Genomic DNA, 10,409 nt, shown 5'->3' on the forward strand with positions numbered 1-10,409 from the left:
TCACAGCTCCTTTCAGCATGGCCGGTGTTCCAGATCAACTGGCGTTGGTCGAACAGATGTGTGGCAGATGTGCGTTGCAGGAGCTGCTACCGACAAACCAGCAAAAAAACGCCAAATGTGTCATCTGTGACACTTGTGAGGTTATCTCAAACACACTCCGTCAGTCTCGATGCCGTTGAACAACAAAATGTTCAAAAATGTCGCGAGTTTACCTGGTGATATCCTCATGCGCGACGCGATCGCGAGAACAGCAAACAATTAACACCACGCCGGTGTTGTTCACAGGACAAGTTGTTATTACAATAACTCTGTTATTGTGAAAAATAATGACCACGAAATAATATTTCGCAATAATAATTAAATTTATATTATTTATTATACTTATTTCTGTGTTGCATTTGTGCAGTAAAGAGCCAAAGATCCAGTACTGTCTCCTGCCTCTTACTTTCACGCCAGAACACAACGCAACAACAACAGGCGTAACACTTGAACGGGTTACACTGGTGCCGTGACCCTTTGGATTCATCAAGCATCGACGTCATCTCGATCACCGTGGGGAGTTCTTCGCAATTGCCCTTGTTCCAAGTTGGTTGCTTTTCTTAACCTGTGTGGGACTTTTTGAATGAGCTTGGACATTTAATCTGCTCAGTTCTGATCCTGAATTAAGTGTTTGCTTTTGTACAGTTACACTATTTTGAATCTTGTGTTTTCTTGTAATTGTGCTTTATTCATCATTATAGAGGGAGAAGATCTCCACAGCACTTAACAGAACTTCAACATTATGCACTCCATACTGTAAATTAATGCCACTGTTTTGCTGTTTACTCTATTTGATTTGTAAAATATGTATACACACACACACACACACATAGAAAAACATATACACGTATACACATCCAGTAATGCATACACTCTTATATATTGTAGAAATATTTATTACTTTCAGATTTAGCCATTCTTATATTTTGCTTGTTTTACGTTAATGTATTTTTGCACAACTCTGTTGCTTGTGAAGCTCGCACACAAGAATTTCACTCGCATGTACTGTACCAGTGTAATGTGACACATGTAATGTGACAATAAAAGTGATTTGATTTGAAAATGTGCTGATGAACGTGGCGCTGTGGGAGCTGAGAGCGTTACGATGCTTCCGGAGCTTCAGGCAAAGACCCGTCATCTCAGATCTGAAACAGAGAAACAGTCGAATAACCACAGAGTCATATGATCACTTTGTCACGCTGGTTCTGGCGTGTTTCACAAGTTCACACACCACTCCTCACCATCGCCATGAAAAATTCAAAGTTTTACCGAATAAAGGTAATTTTTTTAAATGTTCTCTTAAAAAAATAACAAAATCATTCTTCTTGCTTCAGCTCGCACTCTGCTGCTGTCTCAGTGTGAGTAAAGTGAGGACATTTCTACAGCTTCTTTTAGAAAAAGCAAGTTCACCTCCCATGTCGATATCAGCCTGATGCTGACGCAGATGCAGAGCCAGATCGTTCCTGCCGATGGCCGTAAAAAACTCAATGGCGAAGACCACGGCCTGATGGGGGTAATGCTGCACCAGCAGATCGGCAGTTCTATGCCGGACTGCCATCTCCAGCTCGCATGCAGGTATAGTCGTCCTGCGTTGTATTTGCCACTTGAAACTGCTAAACTGCTCTGCAGTCAGGCTGTTCAGCTCATTCAGGATCAGTTGCTCGACATTCCTGCAGAAGAAAATTGGAAAATTCAGCATTAAAATAATTTTGCTGTCCTTGCAATTTTTTTTTCTTTAAGCGCATTGTGTTCTGCGTCCCGATCGGCTGTAGATCAGTGTCGATCTCCTCCGTGCCCTGCTGTGCTCTCCTGTACAGTACAGAATCGCTACATCGGTCACTAGCAGTGTGACTCTGCAGTGCTGCACTGTATGTTTGTAAGTTTTCTCCCCAACAAACACAACGATGTCAACAAAACGTTTTGCACCATCAAAGGCACCTGCGGTAGCACCCGAAAGCCAGAGGAAGACGCTAACCATCGCACAAAAAGTTGGACTTCTGGACATGCTAAAGGAAGATAGAAGTTACCGTATTTTTAAAAAAAAAACTTCTTTTTTTTTTACCATACTGGATTATAAGGTGCATTAAGCTTAAAGTTAAATTCATTAGTTCTAAAAGCTGTCATTATTAAATTAGAAAACCAAATATACTGTATGTTTATTTCTCAAATAAATGTTTGGGTCTGTAAACAGGTTTTGATCTTTGGTTTCATTCTATAATGGACTTTTTTTTTTTCTCACTAAGGTTTGAACTTCGAGAGTTTAAACAAGAGAGAAAAGTGTGAAACGACAAGTCGATGAATATCATCTACAGATATATTCGGTAAATGTCCAAGACATCTTGAGAAATGTAAATTGCCGCTTGATTCATCCATTTGACTTTTTTATGGAAAACCCAACCGTAAACAAGACGTGAATATCACACCGAGAACAACAACTCCCTGCAGGAGTTTCCCACGGGAAGTAGCATATGCTAAGGTGCACAGAGTCTATTGTTGTCTTTTTTACGTCGTCTTTTTTACGGTTATGTTTACGTCTTTCGTCGTAAACATAACCACGAACACCCTCCCTCTTCAGCAAGCTTCAGACAATTTTCCAACGGCTTCCTCCTTGCAAAAACACTGAAGAGCTTCAGGAAGAAGACGAAAGTGAACGGATTGTTACGCTGATCGCGCGAGTAGTTTAAGGTTTCACACAGGAAGTTTCACTGGCACAGTTTATCTTAATCACATCCATATGGAGGAAGGAGGTCGACAAGTCGGGACAAGCAGAGGTCGCATTAAGAGTTCTTAAAATACTCACTGATTGTCTGCCATCGTGCTGTGTCTGCTATCGTGCTGTGTCTGCTCACTCTGAAGAAGGAGGACGTGACGCAACACGCAATGACTCCTGGGAAGAATTTGCCACGTATGCCTGGAGCTTCATCCTTCATTTGAAGACAGATGAATTTTCTTTTTTTCAGTTCTGATCAAAAATGAATGCCTGGATATATATATATATATATATATGTATGTATATATATGCATATATATATATATATATATATATATATATATATATATGTATATATATATGCATATATATATATATATATATATATATGTATGTATATATATGCAGGACCTCTCTGTTCCTCTCCACAGTCAAGCCAAACACCAACATCATCAAATATACAGTTAAAACCAGATATTTACTTACTCGTCAGCTAAAAACACAAACACGTTTTTAATTGTAACATCAAATCAGACTAAATGTTTATTTTTTTAGATTGATAAATATAAAAAACATCTTTGTTAACTTTAAGAGTAAAGAGAGAAATTGTCTGTATTTTTTAACCCTTTAAAACCGGTCAGAGCGGACACGCTCCATTTTGCGTAACTATTTTTAAATCCCGGTAGCTCTGCAACCACATAAGCTAGCACAATAATTTTTTTTGCATATGAAACCGGAAGAGTTGTACTTACATCTTATGCCATCAGCTTGTCGTAGTTCACACTTTGCTTCCACATATAGCTTTGCAAAAACTGCATAAAAGGTATGGAACGCCAGGACTGCCATAATGAATTAATTAAATACACCATTAAATAATTAATTAAATGCGGCAATAATTAATTAAAATTGGAATTAATTAATTAAATAAATAGTTATGACACATGTAATTAATGAATTATTGACACATTTAATTAATTATTTATGTATTTCACATTTTAATTAATTATTGACACATTTAATTAATTATTTATGTATTTCACATTTTAATTAATTATTGACACATTTAATTAATTATTTTTTGATATATTTATTTTTTTCATTTTGGCAGTCCTGGCTCTCATCATGAATTAATTTTATCTGTCAGCCTCACCCATCAAACTCAGGGGGCGGGGTTAACGCTGCCCATGCAGCTTCTCTAACATTTGATTGGTTGCCGTGCAAAGTAAGTCAAAACAGGTCGATCCTAGATAATCGATTGCTTGTGTAGACTTGAGGCAGCCAGGTATCCCACAATGCATTTCAAATCACAGGCAGCAATGGTGGTGGTGTAGTTTTAAAATACCCCGGTTTTCTGTCACCAACTACACTTTTAACAGTGTTTTAGCCGCGAATGTCGCGCCGTAATCTTCACATGTCTGGTCAGGTTTTCAACATAGAACATGTTTGCAAAAGTGCTCAGATGTTTTCAGAGATTTCACTGCTCTGCTAACAGTCAGCATGCAGAGTGCACCGAGGGGGTTACGTCAACCGGTTTGTTTACATATTCCACTCTCCGTGTTCCACATGTTGCATTCGCAGATTCTCATTTTCACCGAACGATTGTCTCTTTCCGCCTGGTCTTGTGTGTCTGTGCTTCTGTAACATAAAGAACGAGCTGACATGTTTCTCACGACACCAGCGATCAGCTCAACAGACCGTCAGTTTACCTGCATGCGTCCTCCTCACCTGTCAGCTGTTTAACACCTGCTGCTAATTCAAGAAACACGCCCACGTTACCTGGTGATCGCCACAGTTTAACTGGGCAGCTGGTGCTCGATATAACGCAATGTCAGCGCATTTTTCTGCATAAGATAAGTAAATATAGTATTTCTCCCGAGCGCAGAGCTGCTGGAGCTTGTTTCCTTACATAGCACTTTATAGGCGAAGCCACTTTATCAGCGGCTGATGTCCAATCACCGGCACACAGCTTTGAAACCTCAGTAGTATTATACCTGCAGCATTTTTGCCCCCCCCACCCCCCCTCCGCGTTCATGTGTGCGCGTGAACGGACTTTGCGCGTGAACGGACTTGTGAGTTCAGAGGTCATAAGTGTTTACATGTGTTTAATAGCGTTTTATTTAATGAAACCATTATGTGTTTTAATTAAACTCTTTTTTAAAGGATTGTATAGGTCTCAGAGCGCTGTTATTTAGACATAGATGATTTAATTTAACTAGTTTAGGGTTTTTTAAACAGAAAGTTTTTCCACCTTCTAAAAAACACATATTCACACACAGCCACACAGTAACAACCCCCAATGTTCCTTTAATGCAACTAGCCCTCTAATTATCTACTAGGCATAAACACACATAGATGATTTAACTGCATTAGGAGCATTTTGCTTTTTTCTTTAGCGATCTTATCATGTGAGAGGTCCAGAGGCACCAGACCCAGCGTAGCCGCCTTTTATCTTTTCCATTACACTTTATACTGACCATTCGATCTTCCAAACAGGTTTTCACCTGTTGCTTACATCCCCACACCTTTATCTCTGCATCTCAGAGGCCAGCTGAAACCAAGCCCCACACCTATATAAAAACGCCCTAATCAACCACACTAACCCTTTACATCGACCCTTGAGAGCATTTTACTTTTAATTTAACTGTTTTAGGAGCATTATGCTTTTCTTTAGCGCTTTGAAACACACAGGGGGTAATAGTTTCAAACAGAATACCACAAACAGCAGGCATTCCTGCTCTGATACTTCAGATTCTTAACTCTGCAACAGTTAGACAGAGGGGGTTACAGCTAGACCCCCTACAATCAGCAGAAGAGGTCATCCTTATCAAGAGTATCTCAACTGTACATCCATAGTTTTCAATACAAACAGTCTCCTTTATCTTATGTCAGAGGTCCGGCGGAGCCAGGTCCATCGGTGCCACCAAAGCTTTTTTACCTTTCTACTGACCATCCTCCAAACAGGTTTCACCTTTATCTCTGCATCTCAGAGGTCACCTGAAACAAGCCACACCTATATAAAAATGCCCTGATCAGCCACACTAACCCTTTACAACGATCCCTCGAGAGCATAACACTTTGTTCACAGCACGGACAACAAACCTAAGAGCCTTCTTTTCAACATGGACAGCATATATGGTAGGTAAAACAAGACTATAACGGATTCTTAAATTTATACGACTGTATATCAAAAAATATTCAAACTGTTTTCTCTTCTAAACAAAAGCCTGATTTTTAGGAACATGGCACACAGGGACACCCCACGGGTCACATACACAAGGTTTGTGCTTCTTCTTCTCACACAAAACAGATTGTGCCTCATTGTTTAGAAGCAGTCTTACCTGTTTCACACATCACAGCAAATTCAAAAGTGTTAAATGTATTGGTGTTAGTAGTCTTCTTGCAAAAGTAGAGTTAATTTTACTCTTAGTAGAGTCACATTCCTTTAATGTAACTCTGAGGTGTAAAATTATAGTAGTTAAAACCGAGTGTTAAAAATGAGTGTTTCTATGTCAAATCTGGAGGTGTTACAATGGAAACATTAACTCTTGAGCTCTTAACTCCGAACTCCGAGAGGGGCTATGACACTAATAGAGTAAATTCACAGACTCCGCCCCCAGCACCACAGATTCTGATCCAAGCTCAAGTGAAGCCGTTTAAGAACATTTTGCTCTACATATTTCTGAGTTGTTTTCCATGCTTGGTAAGTCATTTTTTCAAAGATTGTTTCACTTATTATTATTAGCTTTTACTTCTGTGGCTCTTTGGAGTTGAGACAAAGCTGTGTGAAAGGCATTAGCCATGTTGCTCGGTGATAGCATGATATTCTGTTTTAGCTAGCTGAAAGGTATTGTTTGCGGGCAAATACTACAGCCTTGAAAAAAGCTTGCATGTGAATTTTCAGTCAAATTTTTGGTCAACTTAAATACACCTAAAACAATGTCTAGAATGTGAAATGTTGGTATAATGGTGCTACTTGAAGCCTGAAAACGATCTCCTATAAAAACAAAACAAAACGAGCAAACAGCAGTAGCTGTTTTTTTCTATATATGTCCTGACTGGGTTCTATGTTAGCATTTAGATCCCTCCAGAGTTTTGTGCACACGGTTTAGGTAAAAATGAAAAAGGTTGACGTTTTAAATTTGGTTCGGTATTACCTGTTGTCTGTGTCCTTGTCTTTTGGGAAAATACTTTACACAAGTAATGGCTCAAAAGTGATTCCTTTTTCTACTGTGCTGCAATTGATTACCGGATTATTTGTGCAATTAATTAGTGTCAACTAATTTTTAATCGATTTTTAATCAATCTCCACACAGAATATGCCGTGAATATGAAGGTGGAATATGGGGGAGAGCAGAAGTGCGTTGAAGTTCCACAAAGTGATGAATGAAGGACATGCATATTGTATTGAAGAAATAAGTGATGAGAATGCTGTTATTTATTTGCATTTACCAGCTCACCTATGTCAGACTTTTTGATAAACAAAATTCTAATGAAAGTGAGAACATGTACATTGTTACATCTTTCAGAAAATGTTTTGAAATTGTGGTGCACAGTTCAGAATAAATGTTTTTCAAAAACCATTGCATCTTTTTTAATGTTTATTTCCAAAGGAATTTCTAGAAGTTCAGAACAGTAGAATTTTCACTTTTTAGAATTAATTAGAAGATAACTCTTATGTAGTTAAACTAAAATACTCTTTGAGAGTTAATATATAAACTCTTAACACCTAGTTAGCATTAGTAAGTGTTAAATGATCAACTCCAGATAGATTTGGTGTTTAACACTGAATCACAGTTAACTGACCAACTCTCCAAAAAGAGTTAAAATAACACTCTCTGGTGTGGACCCATATAGACACTTTAATAGTGTTGAAATCAAATCTGATAGTGTTAATTTGGACATGCTGGGTATTTCTCATTCTTTCTACAGGATCACAAAGCTATATAGGGCAAACAACACCTTTAAAAAACACAAGGTAAATATAGTGTTACACATGTTTTAAGTGTGTGTGTGTGTGTGTGTGTGTGTTCTGTTTAAACCTTGTATTAACAGTGCTTATCCCCTGGGTACAGGTTCAATAAGTTGTCCAGAAAAACCTACAGAAGCGGGGGCAATAAGACCAAGCCTTACGTTAGGTATGTGTACAAGTCTCTATACATGACACTCATTTTAAAGGAAAAAAGGTTTTAAATATTTACAAATGTTCTAATACACCAGGCCTGAGACAGAGTACACAGCGTGTCAAGAAGCGGGGCCATCCGGAATAACACAGAACAAAGTGTGAGTATAGGCATAAATAAATCAAAAGAGTCAAACACATCCTGTTTTGAAATGATACACCATATATATATATTTCTAACACCCGTCTATCTCCACAGCGATCACACAACCCCTTACCACTACGGACCCCTTGAAGACCCCTTGACGTTTTTGGAATATTTACGTGATATTGAACTCCCAGAACAACAAGAAAAACCACAACCTTTGGGCAACGTCGGAGAATCGGAAGAATTCTTCATCACCGGGCCACACATACCAGCGAGTGAGTGTCTGCCTAGTGATTTCAGTGATGTTTTCGAGTACAGTCTATCAGATTTCAACATAAATGACATACCCGCCACGCCAGAATGTCTCAGAAACAACAGTGATTCAGACATAGGTTTTGAAGAAGGTTACATAACAGACTCACAAATATCGCAGGCATATGATGCATACTTAAATGCAGCAAAACCCTCTACTTTTGAACAGAGCCATTATGCTTCAAAAAATGATATATTATCTTTGGTCGATGCTAAACTTAGTCAACATCAACGAGAAATAGAGGCTAAACTTAACCAGCAACAACAAGCAATACAGCTGAACTTGCAAGAAATAGTAGCTAAAGTTAACCAAGATCGAGAAGCAGCACAGGGCAACTTGCAAGAAATAGCACGGGTTCTAACAAGTAGCCAGCAGGCAATAAACGAGACCTCAGGTTTATTAGGTCTCATTAATACCACCATTCTAAATAGGTGACTTTTAAAATCCACATCATGGACCCACCCTGTAAATTATTCAAGCACAATGATGGTACCTCCGCTAGGGCTAAATGGTTCGACTTTGAGGCTTATAACCACGCGGTTGCGCAATTAGTAAGCAATTGTCAAGTTTTGCATGCAACACTTAGTAGTCTCGCTGCAGCACGCAGTGGTGTGTCTAATGAGCGTCCTTGTCCAACTCATTCTGAACCTATTGCTGATGATGCATCCGAAACACAGACAAATTTTGCTGTAGCCGCGAATGTTACTGTTGCAGGGACTGTTGTTACTCAGGATACCGATGAATGTCTTATTACTGAGCCTTCTTTCACCCCTGAACGGGTGGGTGCACCCAGAGCACATGCTTATCAGGGGGCTGATGTTACTGTATCTGTTGCTGCTGCTGTTGCTGACTCATCACCACACAGCCCCTCAAACAATGGAAATTCCTCAAGTGTTAACCATACACAAACACATGCTGCAGTAGTTGAGCCCATTGTTCAGTCTGGGTCTGGCAGTCACAGCCAGCTTAGCATCAGAGAGATACCTAATTTCAACGCGCGAGAATTGCGCGAGCGCCTTGATTTTAGGGACATAAGTCTTGATGATCCAGAACAAGTGCCAGAAAGAGTTAGAAGCTGCCTAGCTAATGTGATAGATAGAGCAGTGGCTGGATCTCAGCAGGGTTGTGTTCTAAATGTGGTCCTGCGTGGGCCCTCGCTGGCTTCTGATGTTCAAGCTGTTTTAAATCCTGATGATCAGTATGACCCTGACCTGTTTCTCGACCAAATAGCACAAGAAATAATCCTGACTGACTTTATTTAAGACTAAGAACATGAGACAAAGTTCAGCCAGCAGCACTGAGACCTGATCCTGAACCATGAAGCCCTGCTACTCATTTCATCACCACCTGAAAACAAAATCCTACATTAGTGCATTTTTAAAACATGTACCCACATAATCGTTGATAAAATATGAAGTTACAATTCTTTTCTGTAAAAAGCCTTTTTATTTTTGTATATAAATAAATGTTGATGTTGTGCGATGGGATTGTATGTTTCCATTTTACTTATAATGTGCCAAATCACTACAACAGGCGGCTCAATGCCGTCCAGAGTAAGGATCTTGTTAGCCACAGTGTTTCTAAGATTTTTACGACCCATTACAATAACCTCAGTTTTATCTGAACTTAGAAGCAGAAAATTAAAGCTCATTATGTGTCTAAGACATCCCGACAGTTTAACTAATAAAAGTGGGTATCATATGCATAGCAGTGAAAATGTACGCTATGTCTTCTAAAGCACGTATAATGTAAACAGAACTGGTCTTTGCACAGAAGCCTGTGGAGCTTCATAATTAACCTCAGTGTGTGAAGAGGCCTCTCCATTTAATAATAGCTGTAATAAAATGTTATGGTCAACGGTGTTAAACGCTGCACTTCGGTCTAGCAGGGAAGATTTCCAACTTTTCAATATGAATGAATGAAGGCTGAAAACTGATTAGATTAATGTCTGATGATCTTTTCTGTGCTTCTTCAAGTTTGTAACACCGAACATATTAAGGGATGATATAATAATAATAACAATAATAATAATGGATTGGATTTCATATAGCGCTTTTCAAGGCACCCAAATTGATTTACA

The 10,409-nt window shown here is 39.0% G+C and overlaps 1 protein-coding gene across 1 annotated transcript; it reads left to right on the top strand.

The window, feature by feature from the left end:
- Nucleotides 1-7,649: 7,649 nt before the first annotated feature.
- Nucleotides 7,650-9,177, top strand: LOC120435306. Its single transcript, XM_039604649.1, has 4 exons — nucleotides 7,650-7,687; nucleotides 7,822-7,884; nucleotides 7,967-8,029; nucleotides 8,128-9,177. Exons 1-4 carry the CDS (start codon nucleotides 7,650-7,652, stop codon nucleotides 8,762-8,764), a joined length of 801 nt encoding a protein of 266 aa, XP_039460583.1. The 3' UTR covers nucleotides 8,765-9,177.
- The last annotated feature ends 1,232 nt before the right edge of the window (nucleotides 9,178-10,409 follow it).

Source organism: Oreochromis aureus, linkage group 3 (assembly GCF_013358895.1).
Source record: "Oreochromis aureus strain Israel breed Guangdong linkage group 3, ZZ_aureus, whole genome shotgun sequence".
Lineage (NCBI taxonomy): Eukaryota > Metazoa > Chordata > Actinopteri > Cichliformes > Cichlidae > Oreochromis > Oreochromis aureus.

What these genes read in the sequence shown, in the direction of transcription:
- LOC120435306 (XM_039604649.1), top strand. Translation starts at nt 7,650, where the DNA reads ATGCTGGGTATTTCTCATTCTTTCTACAGGATCACAAA. An exon ending in TCTTTCTACAGGATCACAAA is followed by an intron (nt 7,688 to 7,821) that starts GCTATATAGGGC and finishes CCCTGGGTACAG; the next exon opens with GTTCAATAAGTTGTCCAGAA. An exon ending in GGAATAACACAGAACAAAGT is followed by an intron (nt 8,030 to 8,127) that starts GTGAGTATAGGC and finishes CTATCTCCACAG; the next exon opens with CGATCACACAACCCCTTACC.